The sequence below is a fragment of the Suncus etruscus genome, chromosome 1 (genome assembly GCF_024139225.1).
Source record: "Suncus etruscus isolate mSunEtr1 chromosome 1, mSunEtr1.pri.cur, whole genome shotgun sequence".
Classification (NCBI taxonomy): Eukaryota; Metazoa; Chordata; class Mammalia; order Eulipotyphla; family Soricidae; genus Suncus; species Suncus etruscus.
The window spans coordinates 151,714,985-151,730,504 of record NC_064848.1 but is presented as its reverse complement, the minus strand read 5'-3'; the positions used below and the strand labels follow the sequence as shown (position 1 = coordinate 151,730,504).

At 38.0% G+C, this 15,520-nt stretch overlaps 1 protein-coding gene across 1 annotated transcript; it reads left to right on the top strand.

The window, feature by feature from the left end:
- The first annotated feature begins 13,790 nt into the window (after positions 1 to 13,790).
- On the top strand, positions 13,791 to 14,730 carry LOC126011508 (olfactory receptor 9A4-like). The gene is given in 2 exon segments (XM_049775302.1): positions 13,791 to 14,320; positions 14,322 to 14,730. Coding segments are annotated over 2 exon segments (939 nt in total).
- Positions 14,731 to 15,520: the final 790 nt, after the last annotated feature.

The window sequence follows — 15,520 nt, the reverse complement described above, 5'->3', positions numbered from 1 at the left end:
CTGGATGACACTGCTGAGAAAAGGCCACTTGTGCTCTAAGTTAGCACTTGGTAGGATAGAAACAATGAGCTTATTAAACATTAATGCAAAATAATCAGTAATGTTGAGCAGATGAAGAACTTTGTGCCATTGCTCCTTGCAATAAAAAAAAGAATTTCTGAAATACATCCTACTTACTCTAAACTGACTTTCTTAAACTGGTAGAGTCTACAATAATATTTTTCTCAAGCTGGTATAATCAACAATTATATTTTTGGCTGGTTACTTATTAATGTAGAATGTAGAATTAATGTAGAATATTTGGTCCTTTAATTACATCTGCCCCCTTTTCGTTCCTTGGTTTAGCATTAATAAACAATGGGTTTGTATTTTGTTGATTAATAGTTTACTAGTAGAAATGATATCCAAGAGGAAAGAATAAATATTTTTCTGATTTCTATTTAGGGTAAATGACACTGATGACAAAGAATTTATAAAATACATATAATGTTTAGATGGCTGACTAATGATTGTGCTAACACATAATGTTTAACTTTATGACTAGAAAACATATGCTTCACCTAACCAAGTTCCTACTATTGATAATTTTTTGCTTAAATATCAGACAGAACTCCAAATAAAGTGGGCTCAGTTCTGACAGCTCTTGAGTTTGTCTGATCTCTGAGTACCCACTCTTCACAGACTTCTCACTCCCTTCTTCCTACCAAGAAACCCTTGAAATCCCTCTCAGTGTGGCCTGACTCGGCTGACATGTGGCAATAGACTTTTTCCTGTCCTTGATCTTTGTGCTAACCACTATGCTGTTCTTCATGGTGGTTTCCTACATGTTCATTGTAGCTGTACTGCTGCACGCACACTCTCTCCTCAAATGGGTGCCAGAAGGCCTCCACTTCTCACCTCACAGTGGTGGCTCTGGGCTACAGCAGCACCGTCTTCATCTAAGTGAGGCCAGGGTTTATACAACAGTTGAATCTTTTTTTAATCTTTATTTAAACACTTTGGTTACAAACATGATTATGGTTGGGTTTCAGTCATGTAAAGAACACCCCCCTTCACCAGTGCAACATTGCCATCCCCAATATCCCAAATATCCCTTCTCCCTACCCAACTCCCACCTGTACTCTAGACAGGCTTTCTACTTCCCTCATTCATTCTCATTGTCAGGGTAGTTTTCAATGTAGTTATTTCTCTAACTACACTCATCACTCTTTGTGGTGAGCTTCATGAAGTGAGCTGGAACTTCCAGTCCTCCTCTACAACAGTTGAATCTTGACCTGGCTGAGATTAAAGGCAGAACAAACCTAGTGCTGAATTTCACTTCTGAAACTCCTCCCTTCTCAAGTGACCTAGGGAGAGGCCAGGTTCTAACGAGCAATGTGGCTAGTCACAGTGTAGAGCCTTCCACAGAATATACCAGTGCATGCTACTGAATGCAAGTTTTGTTGTTCAGTGCTTGAAGGTCAGTATTTAAGAGACAAGAGTTGATGCAAAGAAAATCAATGTACTCAGGATTATCAACCTGGGAAGATGGCGGTTTCATCCTCCCAAGGATTATCTTCTCTTAGGTTTCTTGGATATAGTCCCCAAGAGCAGTTTTTTAGGAAAGAAAAGGAAAAACATTCAGGAAAGGTAGAGCCCAAACTGGTGGGCCTCACTCGGGGTGATCAATCTGTTTATTCTGAGACTATAGTACTTTCTGATGGACCTGCAGATAAAGATTTCTGGCGAGGGCTTCTACTGGCTTATCCTTCAGGAAAATAATAAGGGATGGGGAAGGAGGGCATTCTCACCCTTTTCAACATCCCAACCAGACAGGTTTTCTGAAGACAGGTTTTCTATTATTTCAACCTTGAATGTCTTTAACTTCAAGAGGAACGGGTAGGTGGACAGGAAACACATCTAAAGGTGTGTCCATTTCTGTTATTATCAAGAGCTTTGGTTCAATTAAATTTCTGTTTGTTTTTTCAACAACCCAGACCTTGTTCCCATTTGTGCTCCCCTCCCCCCAAAGTGGGCAGATGCCTTTGATTCTGCTCTGAAGGTCAACTGGGAAAAGAGTTTCTTGTCTTGAAAACTTTTTTTCCTCCTCTCAAGGGACCAATTACTTAGTCTCTTTGCAAACTTTCTAGAAAGCTGTAAAACTAAAAAGAAAGCAATTATCTCCTTCTGATATGCAAACAGTTTCCTTTAGTACTAGCTCTAAAATAATCAGCATACAAATCCACTCCAGTTTCCCTCCTGAGAGATTGCCTCCTGACTCTGTATTTACAGCGTACAGATTTGAAAATAATCAACAGTCTCATATAATGTTACCTGTATTTCAGAGTTTCCTTGGGATCTCTGACGGGCCAGGTTGATTGTCCGGGACCTTCTTAGTATTAATGATGATCTGAATCAGAGACATTTGCCTGAGTGTTTTCAAAGTTTCTTGCTGCTCAAAGTATGATCCTTACGTGGGCTTTGCCTTGGAGTTTATTGGAAACACACTCTCAGGTTCCACCCAGACTCTTTGAAACAGAATATTCATTCTAACTTAACCCCAAGTAACTTATTTGCACTTTAATATTTGAAAAAACACAGATCTAGTCTATATGCTGGTGGAAGCTGTTGTGTATGTAAATATTTTGGGGGATTACTATGTTGCTCACCCTAAACTGATTAGGTGATTGTGCCCTACCCTAGGGTGTGACCTGGCATTCTGCCCCCACCCTAGGGTAGGACCTGATTCTGCTTCCACCATTGGTTGGTATCTGATCCCACCATTGGGTGGTACCTGACTCGAGTATAAAAACAAGGGTCTGTGGAAGTCAGGGGCTTTTGCTGGCTGGGACTGAATCTGAGTCTTTGGACTTCAGTTTTGTCCATCCGAATAAAGCAAATATTTCCACGAGCCTGACTGTCTGCGAGCTGTTTACCCGCCATTTCACCTCAGAACCGTGGGCTAGACAGGGTGGCAGACGCGTGCTTCGAGCTGGAAGAAAAAGGCCTCATTCTCCATCCCACCATCAGTCAACCTCTTCAAGGGCTGACTTGCTACAGAAGCATCAGTCAAGAAATAACATAAGAAAGATCTCTTACAATGTCAGAGGCACCACTCATAAGGCAAATTCACTGTTAATTGAGTCAACCTTCCTTAAATGCATTTCTTAAATTTTTTCTTAAAGAAGTCATTTAAGTTCTTGTTTCTGAAGACAAGCCCACCAGCATTGAAGTCCTAAATTTTCATTATAGTCTGACTTTAAACTTTTTGGGAGATTTTGATCAATTACTGTCTTTCTATTGGAGTCCAGTATGGATATGTCCTTTAGATGCTTTGACTCATTATCTTCTCAACCAGAAATCCCAGACCTATTAGTGGATTTGAGATACTGCTTGCCTGCACCTCAAGATCATTGCCTCTTTTCTAGAATTTATTATAAGTTGTTATAAATTTTCCACACCCTCACTCTATGGAGAAACCTTTGAGGTTATAATTTCATTTCCTGATTTTTTCTATGGACAGTGCCATGCCTCACTGATGATGAGTAACTAGTGAGCCTTTATTTTATTGAGTTTCTCTGAGGCTAAAACTAAATAGAACACATATTTAAAAGGAGTTTGTGAAGTATGACTGTACATAAGCATACATAGGAAAGTGGAATTGTTTTAAATGTGTTGATTATTCTTTTATTCATTCCACAAATATTTATTCTTAGAGGTGGTGAGCTGAGAATAATTAGAGAAAATAAATCAATGGCTTCAACATGCAACAGTAAATACCAGAGTCATTACTGACAAGTGCAATTAGAGAAAACAGAAACTAAAGGGGAACTTTTGCCTTGGCCATGTCAGGAAACAAAAGGGAAATGTTTCAGAAAATTTGAAAAAGGAACACCTCCATTAAGAAGGGCTAGTCTGGGGTGACAGCAAGTCAATGGCTTGGAAGTGAGCTGTGATGCTAAAGCAAGATCAGATCCTCTACCTGCCTTTATCCATAGATCCCAACTTTCCTTTCTGGTTGATTCTCATGTAGTTGATGTGGAGACAGTATTAAATAATAGGTTTGTTTTTGTTTGTTTGTTTAGGTTTGTTTTTTATGACTTCATGTGGAGCTAGGAGTACACTCTTTTTTTTTTGTTTGTTTGTTTGTTTGTTTTTGGGCCACATATGGCGTTGCTCAGGGGTTACTCCTGGCTGTCTGCTCAGAAATAGCTCCTGGCAAGCACAGGGGACCATATGGGACACCTGGATTCGAACCAACCACCTTTGGTCCTGGATTGGCTGCTTGAAAGGCAAACGCTGCTGTGCTATCTCTCGGGGCCCAGGAGTACACTCTTGATGGATGAAGTCAATGTCATTTATGATAAACATAGTTTGTTAAAGGGTATTTACAGAAATAATTTGAGATATAATTTTTAATGCTAGAAAAAAATTTAGATAGGTAAAAACTAATAGCAAAACATTGATTTAGAGATTAGAGTAATTAGTTGTTTTTTTTTTAAGTTTACATGTGAGTTGAGGGTAGGGTTGGGAAGGGATCTAGCCAAAAGGGAGGAAAGAACAGTGGACACAGTACATATGCCACATATGCATGCACACGTATAAGCACTGGAGCTGGATAACATCTTTCCATAATAGAACTCTTTCTGGCTATTCCTTGAAGGGAAAACCAAAGCACATCTTTTTCTCATTGTGGAGCACTCTGGCTCCCCCATCTTGGATTTTCTTCAGAGTTCTTAGAGCTTCTGTGAAGTATGAGTTGACTATTATGATTAGCTTCAATCCAGACAGGGTGGCCCTGATGATTCAGGGTGGTTATTACTCAGATACTGAGGTTAAAAATCCCTAAAGATGAAAGAGTCCATTCTGGTCCACCACTCAATTAGAGACCATGAAAACTCCAAGAATTCAATTAGCAAAGGCAGATTTATTGACTGACTAGTCAGGGCTGCAGATCTGCCAACAACAGAGGACCGGAGCCCTGAACAGCAAAGCAAAGGGTTTTTATAGGGTTTGACTATAGGGATTGGGCTTATAGGGCAGGGGGCTAGGCAATGTCCAATCAAGAGATCAATTTAACTTTCTTCTTCTAATATGGCTCAGGGTTCCAGGGGGGCTGTGAAGCAACTTCATTATTGCACATTTTGACTTTGCTGACGTAGGTTGCCCATCCTGCCAGATGTTGTTGATGGTCAGTTGATTGGGGTGGGACCATTTTGTGTCAGGAATATTTTATTGGCACATCATGCATCTTATGATAAGGGAGAACCATTCTGTGTCAGGAACATTCTGTTGGCACATCACACACCTTATGATGGGGGGCTTGGACAAATAACAGAACTTTAACAAGAGTTTAGCTTAAGTTTGACTTAAGCAAAAGTTCAGCAAAAGTTTAACTTGAACAGGAGTCTGGCGTAAGCATTACAAATTATTGCTAGGGCCTTAACGACTAATTTTCTAAACATGCTTTTTTTCCTTAACTTCATGTATATATATATATATATATTATATATATATATATATATATATATATATATATATATATTCCAAATTCTACTTCAAAAAAAACCAGACCCGATAGCTGGAATTAATCAGGAAATGTGGGCTAGGATATGAAGTGAATCCTCCTAGGTGGAACAGATCATGCAGATGTCAGTGATTCTGGACAATATAGGAAGAATAATGACTAACACAGAATGACATCAGAGAGAAGCATTTCTAGAATCAGACAATGTCTACTTAGAAAAAATGGAAACATTTTTATCAAGAGGACCTGATCTAATCTTTAGAAGATCCCTCCTCTAGCAGGAGAAAGGAGAAAGGGAGAGGGCTAAGAAAAAAGAGAAAGAAAAGGTATGAGGGTCAGTTTGGAGGCTTGTGCTGTGTCCAAGGAAAAATCATATCATCTCTCATTTTCTCTTTACCTCAACCCTTGGGGAAATGCAAACTTCAAAATGGCCTTTTCATTCCCAAGACCATGATCACTTCTCTTGCCTGTGTCCCCAGGGATAGATTGGTCTTGAACCTCGGCCAAGTCTGGATTTAAACATTTTGTGGTAAGTACATTGGTGGTGAATGTGGTGTTTGAATTATATGCATGAAAAACCATCATTAAAAGTATGTAAATTCCAGAATCCTCAATCAGTTAAAAAAATAGAAATCAACACTTACAGATTAAGAATATTGAGTAAAACTAGGAACAAAAGAAATCTTTCTCAAACTGATAAATAAGATTTACCAGAAAATCTTAGACTAAATGATGAAAGACTCAATGTTTTCCTCATTGAACTCAATGTTTTTTCATTATGATATATAATAGGAATAAGGAGTATTTTTTCTCAATATTTCTCTCCAGCATTGAAAGTCTAGCCAAAGATTGGCTGAAGTTGTATAAAACTTTGGGCTTGATCCCCAGTACCATCATAAAAGTTGAAAAATGAGTAAAGATGGTCCAGAGAGATAATACAATGGATATTAAATACAGTTATTAATATAAGGTAATGACTACTGCATATTAAGTATATCTTAGGTTTGATTCCTCTTGCAACATGTGGTCAATTGAATACAGAGCCAGTAGTAAGCCCTAAGCACTGCTGGGTTTACTCCAAAACAAAGTAGATGAAGATTTGTATCACTTTCAAAAATTTCAGAAGACTTTTGTTAGATTGTCAATGATTTCAATATCTATCTATAGGTTCAATGTTGATTGATTATTATATTGAAAAGCTGAGTATATGCTTTTGAAATGTGAAAGAGCTAAAGTAGAAAAAATTTAGTAAATAATATCAAAGCTGGAAGACTTATAATTCCTTCTCTCTCTCTCTCTCTCTCTTTTGGTTTTTGGGTCACACCCAGCAGCACTCCGGGGTTACTCCTGGCTCTACGCTCAGAAATCTCTCCTGGCATGGCAGGCTCAGGGGACCATATCGAATGCCGGGATTCGAGCCACCATCCTTCTGCATGCAAGGCAAATACCCTACTTACATGCTATCTCTCCGGCCCATACTACCTTATTTCATAAGTTTCTATAAAAGTACTATTAATACATGTGTTATTGCTATATCACATAGTCTATGTACATAAAGATCAATAAAATAGAATACAGAAATAAGAAAAAGGTCAAACACATTTCAGTATCTTTAATTGATTTAAATCACATAATGTGTTAATGAATATGTGAGTTGATTGGAAGTTTAATAAATAGTTGGTGGAAATCTTATAAACATATAAACCATTATAAACACCAAGTAAACATGTAATGTATTTGTATGTTACTACAGTTCAAACCAATCGTCTTGTAAATATAAATCATATATTCTGCCATACTTGTGTGCCTAAACATATAATTAATAGGCTGGAGCAATAGTATAACAAACAGGTAGTGCACTTGCCTAGTACATGTCTGATCCAAGTTCAATCCTTGGCATCCCATATATTCTCAAGTACTGCCAGGAGAAATTACTAAGTATAGAGCCAGAAGTAACCCCTGAGCATTGCCTGGTGTGGCCCAAGTCTATAACAATAGCTGACAAAATCCATTTATTAATATTGCATCCTGCTAGTCCCTCTAAGATATTTTCCCAAGATAATGCCCTTGCAATTACTCAAGACATGCTTACTGATGTTTGCAGGAATTTCATTTCAGCTCAGTAGATGTTGATTCTCATCTAATGTCTCTGTCTCTGTTGATATAATCAAATGGAGTTTTTTAAGTTTTTTATTTGTGGTAGTTATATTAATCGCCTATATTAAGCCAACTTGCATTCTTTAATTAATTCTATTTTGTTTGAAACAACACGAGAAACACAGTCACAAAGTGCTGATGGCTAAGTTTCAGTCAAACACTATTTCAACACCCATCCCTTCACCAGTGTACACTTCCTGCAATTAATGTCCCTAGTCTCCCTCTCAACCCTTCCTCTCAACCCTTCATCATGCCTCAAGACAAACGTTATTTTCTCTCTGTCTCTGTCTCTGTCTCTCTCTCTCATGCTCTCTCCCTTTCCTTTTCCCTCTCCTCCCCCCATTTTTCTTTTAGGCACTATTGTTTGTAATACTGTTACTGAAAGGGTGTCATGATTATCACTTTATCTCCTTTCAGTACCCAGTTCTTGTCCAGAGTAATTATTTCCAACTATCATTGTCATAATAGTCTTTCTCTGTCCTAACTAACACACCCTTCCCCTTTATGGGAAGCTTGCTACCATGGACTAGTCATCTTTGGCTCTCCTTTCTATTGTTCCTCTCCCTTGGCTCATTTCACAAGGCATGGTACTCTCCTTGCCAATTCATGTATAAATAAATTTCATGACTACATGTTTCTAATGGCTGCATAATAATTCACTGTGTACCTTCTTGATTCCACTCCTCTGTTCTGGGACACTTAGGCTGTTTCAGATTCTGGCTATTGTTTAATATTGTTTGCAATGAACATAGGAGTACAGATGCCTTTTTTGCATGTGTCTTTGGGCCTTTAAGGGTATATTTCAGGAGAAGCATGCTGGATTAAGTTTCTTTTTCTAGTTTTTTTTTTTCTTTCAAAAAAATGACTGAATTGGTCAACATATTTCCAACAGAGAACGAAAGTCTATCCACATCAGCAACTGGTGTTCTTGTTCTTTTGGATGTGTGTGGTATAAATTGATATATCAATTGTTTTATTTTCATCTCACTAATGATTAATGATGTGAAGCATTTTTATATGTGCATTTTGGCTATGTGTATTTCTTCCTTGAGGGTTTTCTTTATTGAAGATTAATGTTCATATATCTGAGTCCTATTTCAGGATATTAAAATATATTCCATTAATCTCAGGGTCAATTGTTATTCTAACACCATGCTAAAAGTAGCAAATTTCGGGGCCGGAGAGATAGCATGGAGGTAAAGCGTTTGCCTTCATGCAGGAGGTCATCGGTTCGAATCCCGCGTCCCATATGGTCCCCGTGCCTGCCAGGAGCAATTTCTGAGCCTGGAGCCGGAATAACCCCTGAGCACTGGCCTGGGGTGACCCAAAAAAAAAAAAAAAAAAAAGTAGCAAATTTCTTAAGTAACATTCAATTCAGATATTACTGGATTTTATTTTTTAATAATTATCTTTAAATTTTGTGGGATTTTATTTTATAATGCTTTAATATTGGACCTATGTTTTTGAGGAGTACTGGTTATTATTATTATTATCATCATCATTATTATTATTATTAATTAGGCCACCTCTGGCAGTGCTCAGGGGTTACTACTAGTTCTCTGTTCAGAAAACACTCCTGGAAAGCCCAGGGGATCATGTGGGGGAGACTATCAAACCCAAATTGGCTGCCTGCAAGGCAGATGCCCTACCTGCTGCACCTGCTCCTGATCTCAGTTATTATATTTTTATGCAATGTCTTTGATATAAAGACAAATCTGGCCCTATAAAAAAATAAAAGAAGCAAACTTATCTTTAATTTTCTGAGAAATTTTGTGTATCACAAATATTATTTTTACATAAATAATTGTTGGGATTCAATAGGGAAACTTCTGGGCCTATAGCCTTCTGTATAAAAATGTTTTAAAAATTGTATTATACGTATTGTGATCTGCACTGTTGATAGTGGGAAGGTTTCATTCAAAAAGAATTCCAATACCTAATATTCAATTGCTCAAATTTTTTAGTTTGAACATTTTTATCTTTAAAAATTATTCTTTCATCATTTATTCAATTGATTTTTAGTGTAAAATTAAAATGAATAAGATCAAACCTTAGATTGTTAGTGGTCCAGTAAATTAAAAATCTCTCCTATACCATCTTAGAGGTTTAAAAATCAATAAAAAATATATTAAATCTATTTCATGGCAATATAAAGTGATAATTTCAGTATATTTTGCTTTAAACTAGAAAGTCTTACTCTAGAGACTTAGTTAAATCATTTAAATGTGTATGGGCTTATGTCTATGAATATTTTAGCATCATTTTTTATAATAAGAAAAGAAACAGCAGCAAAGATGTCTAGAGCAAAAGTAAAGTGAGTAAGAAAGCTTGTACATGACCCTGGGTTTGGTTTCTGGCACCTGCATCTGGTCCCCCAAGCCTGACAGGAGTGGTCTCTGAGCATAGATTTAAGACAGGAGTAAACCTGAACACAGCTTGGTATAAGCCTCAAAACCAAAGTAAAAGAAAAGAAGAAAAAATGTTGATTAATTAGACTAGATTATTTAGTAATACTGATTATTTAATAAAACTTGAGGTCCACATAATGAAATACATACAAAATGTGAGGTCAGCATATGTGCTAGAATAGAAAAGTCTTTCATATATAGTTCTGTGGGGTGGGGGTGATCTCTGAGTTCATTTTTAGCTTGCACTCACTGATCACTCCTGCTTGTACTTGGAGACCAAATGTGGGTGAAATGCTGATAAAACCTGGGGCCAGTTATGTGCAAAGCGTACTTCCCCTAGGTACTAGTCTCTGGTCCCTACATTTTTTTTTATTTTGTTTTGTTTTTTGGGCCACACCCAAAGGCGCTCAGGGGTTACTCCTGACTTTGCACTCAGAAAATTGCTCTGGCAGGCTCGGGAGACCATGTGGAATACTGGGGTATGTCTTGGGTCAGCCATGTGCAAGGCAAATGCCTTATCATTGTGACTACTCTTCAGGGCCCCTCCCTACATATGTTTAAATGAGAGAAAGGTCATACAACAGATTCTATAGCATTTTTCTTTGAAGAAAATGCAGATATATGCTTACCAAATTTCTCTAAGATTATAGACCAATCTAGCTGAATTTGGGCTATTTGAGGAACTAGAAGGGAAGTCTGTTTTCATTTTACACGTTTCTACACAAATTTGACAGACTTCGATTTAGCAGGTACACTGAAAATAAAATCCAAAATTCAGAAAAATGTTTTATAACTCTCACTTGTGCCTTCTTACTACAGCACCAAACAGATTTCCAATTTACATTTTGTCAGTTGTTCCAGGTTGTAAATATAACTGCCTGCATTAGGCCTGTCCTTGGATGTTCTTCCCACTTGAAAGGGCCAGCTGGGTAATCAGGACATGCCTTAGAAATAAATGACAGGGAGATCTTGTTGGACTGTCTACAGATGTCCTCTTATCAGAAGAGTGGAGACAATTCAAAGCATCCCTAAGTAGAGTTGAGTTCAAAGGCATCTCTATGAAGTTGGAATTTGGATTCTCCATTATATGAGAAAAGGAATCCTCACATGTCAGAGGGACTTTGGTGATGGGCTTTGGAGACAGACCAATATGCAGGGTTTGGAAGAATCCTAGTGGATTATTTGAGAGAACAACTATAATTCCTATTAAATATATGGTATTATTCGGTCTCCAAATAGCCAAGAGAGCCCAGGTGGGTGAAACGTCTGGTATATAGGGACAGGAGGAGTATTCTGTGTAGAGTCTGAGATATCTCCTGAAACCTATACTTGAGTCCCTGGGAAAAAAAGTAGCCTTGCTAGTGAGAAGCTGCTAATTGTTGAGACTTTAGCTTTACCTACTAGTTACACAAAAACTTTTAAAGAAAAGTCCTTCAACTTAATTGAACAAAACTAGGAGTAACTGAAAGTTTGCTCTGCTCTCACTAGACTGCTTTGGGATGCCTTGGATCTGGGCTAATTAAAAATAGGTCCCTCAGTGACTAATTCTCTTGGGAAAGAAGGTGATGAGGAAAGAAGGGAATGAGACAATGCTCTTACTTTGGACTTTTTCCTGATTCGCCCAAAGGTCAGCTTTCTTTGTCATCACAAGGATCGGTGGAACAAGTTTCTTTGCTCCATGTGCATGATTTCACAGCAGACAGACATTAGTCTCACTGAAGTCTTCAGAATGTGAAGCCCTTCATAGAGGTGAGTAATCTTTTAGCAAAGCCTTCTACCCTTAATAAGTGAACATCAGGGTAGGATAATTTGATTTATAGAACAAAGAAACTTAGAACCTGAGCAATGCAGGGAACTCATTTCTACATCCTTCTATACAGCAGAGAACAGATTTCAATCTTTGAAGCACTTTTCATGGTTAGGCACAGCACCCTGATGTCAACAAAAGTTCTTTCTCTCGTTTTCATCTTCTAGAGCCAATTTTGCAGGAATCATGGCAAAGCAGACCCATTGAATAACCCAATAATTAGATTCTAGAAGCCTCATTTGCTCATTGGCAAAAGAACAACAAGACTATAAGAGATTGTATCAAGAAATACAGGGAACGGGGCCGGGCGGTGGCGCTGGAGGTAAGGTGCCTGCCTTACCTGCGCTAGCCTAGGAGACGGACCGCGGTTCGATCCCCCGGGCGTCCCATATGGTCCCCAAGCCAGGAGCGACTTTCTGAGCGCATAGCCAGGAAGTAACCCCTGAGCGTTACCGGGTGTGCCCAAAAACCAAAAAAAAAAAAAAAAAAAGAAATACAGGGAAGACAAATGTGTGGTAATAGAAGGATGAAAGAGAAACCAAGATGAGAAGGATATGAATCTAATTAGTCCTGGTTAGGACAAAGTACAATTTACTAATTTAAACAACTATTAATCCATCCACCCATCCATCCATCCCTCACTAAATGTTCAGAATTGCTTATTTGCCCCTAAACATTTTTTTATAGATATAAAACAAATCCTTATCCTAAGGGGAAATTTATATTCAAAATGTCAAAGATGAACAGTATACAACTAAAATTAATTTTCAGGCCCTCTATCTGGCTTTATTTCCTGTAATCTAAAACATTTTAAATTAAATAATTTTGTATATACCCATAGACTCTATTGCTCCTTCATGAAATATATCACATTCCTCAGGTCAGAAAAATTTTTGTTTTTTTCTTCTCATTGCTGTATTTTTGTTTAGTGTTAATGAGTGGGTAAATAAGCAATAATGATATAAATTATTATTTTGACAAGAAATAAAATCATTCATGTCCTTTCTATCTGGGAAAGAGCAGGAGAAAGAGTTCTCTGAAGAGAGAACATTTGAATAATGGAATAGATGAGGTGAGAAATGGAGATCCATACATTCTTGTAGATGGTATCCCTGCCAGTATTAGGCATCATCTTTACTTTTTATTTTGGTTTTGGGGCCACATATAATAATAATCAGGAGTTAATCTTGACTCTAGACTCAGGAATTACACTTGGTGGACTCACAGATTCATATAAATGCTATGTATCAAATCCAGTTTGACTGAGAGCAAGGCAAATAAATGCCTTACCCACTGTACTGTTGCTCTTGCTCCACCATCATTTCTTTTATCTAAGATTTTAGAAAGCAAATAGAGTTAGAAAATAACAGATAAGCTTGTGAAAATTACACCAAGCTCTATAGTCCCAATCTGGAAAGCCTTCTTTTCTATGACATATAAGTTTTAAAATCTGAAAAAGAGTGTTGATCTTACACCCTTGCTGATTTAATACTGGCCCCAGATGCAAATGAGAGCTGGTACTCAGGCTTCATGCTTTGGGCATTTATCTGGATTGTTACTATGCCACCTGCTTCTTAGAGGGGAGTAGACCTTATCTTTAACACTAACAATATTAAAAAACTTTTGTCTCTATACAATGTGGGAAAAATATTCAGCGGTGGGCAGAGCGGGAGCAAGAGGGAGTTCTTTATGCTAAATAAGTGTCTTCAATCATTCTTGGTTGGACTTTAAGTCACATTCATGTCTGTCTTTTTGTAATATAGAGCAGCAGAGGCATCTCACCTGATCAATGTATTGGAATATTTAGTGTTCTAATCTGTTCTCCTTCTCTCCTGAAAGCAGGACATGTAGAACAATGTTACATCTTCTTTGATTTCTAGGTTTTCCAAGAAGCAAAAACAAGGTGAAAACAATGAGTAATCGTTCCAGTGCCACTGAATTCCACCTTCTGGGCTTTCCAGGGTCGCAGGAACTACGCATCACTCTTTTTGTCATCTTTTTCTTTTTCTATTCAGTGACATTAATGGGAAACACGGTCATCATTGTGATTGTCTGTCTGGACAAGCGTCTGCAGTCCCCCATGTATTTCTTTCTTGGCCACCTCTCCACTTTGGAGATCTTGATCACAACTATTATTGTTCCTGTGATGCTGTGGGGCTTGCTGCTTCCTAAGGTACAGACACTATCTCTGACTGCTTGTGTGGTCCAGCTTTTTCTGTACCTTTCTGTGGGAACCACAGAATTTGCATTACTGGGAGCTATGGCTGTGGACCGTTATGTGGCTGTCTGTAACCCTCTGAGGTACAACATCATTATGAACAGTAGCACCTGCATCTGGGTTGTAGTTGTGTCTTGGGTATTTGGGTTTCTTTCTGAAATCTGGCCAGTCTATGCCACTTTTCAATTTACCTTCTGCAAATCCAATGTGTTAGACCATTTTTATTGACCGAGGGCAACTGCTCAGACTCTCCTGTGAAGACACTCTTTTCACAGAATTCATTCTTTTCTTAATGGCTATTTTCATTATCATTGGTTCTCTGATTCCAACCATTGTCTCCTACACCTACATCATCTCCACCATCCTCAAGATTCCCACAGCTTCTGGGCAGAGGAAAGCCTTCTCTACATGTGCCTCCCACTTCACCTTTGTCATCATAGGCTATGGCAGCTGCCTATTTCTCTATGTGAAGCCCAAGCAGACTCAGGCAGCTGAATACAACAAGATTGTATCCCTGTTGATTTCTGTGTTAACCCCTTTCCTGAATCCATTTATCTTCACGCTTCGGAATGACAAAGTCAAGGAGGCTCTTCATGATGGCATGAAACGTTGCTGTCAACTCCTCACAAATTGACTCCTCTTTCTTGGTTCATTGAGGGTAGTTTTGTCCTTGTGGATTATTCTTACTCTCCTATCATTATTTGCATTATGACAGAAACAGAGTGTGAGCAAAGCTCCCAACCAGATCACAGAAATGGACAAGACAAGAAACCGTGAATCCCAGGACACATACTAAAATCTCTCCGTTCAGGGATCTAATTGCTTCCACAATTGAACTCCAGGAAGCATTTCCTGGTGGTATGAGAGGAAAGAGAGGAAGGAAGAAAACACATACGTTTTCTTTTAGAGAATTCTATTAACCCTATGTATTTCCTTATAGTCCACTTTGGAAAATGTATTTTCCAGTAGTGAGGAAGAAAATAGGGAGCTAGGGCAGGAGGGTGAGAGCTGACATGATTAGAGTATAAGGGACAGAGACTAATTTTGCCATGTATCAACTGTTGCTTTTATTTTTCTTTATATTTTTGTAATTTCTTGATGACAATGCCCTATCCTTTAAAGATGTTGTTTGGGTCTTGTTGTACTTATATTATCATGTTGTACTTATATTATTCTGGCTCTATTGAAACTACAAAGGAAAAACAATGTTGCCTACAAATAGCTTGTCACAAAATTGATATGGAGTGAGGATATGGGATTCAGTGTCTGTTTCAAATTAAGCACACTTTGGTTATATGGGACCCAATGTCTGCTTCAAATTCTTCAAATTAAGCACACTTTGGTGATATGGGACCCAATGTCTTCAAATTAAGCAAACCTTGGTGATACAAGATATATTATTTTGGCATTGTAATAAGGGAAAA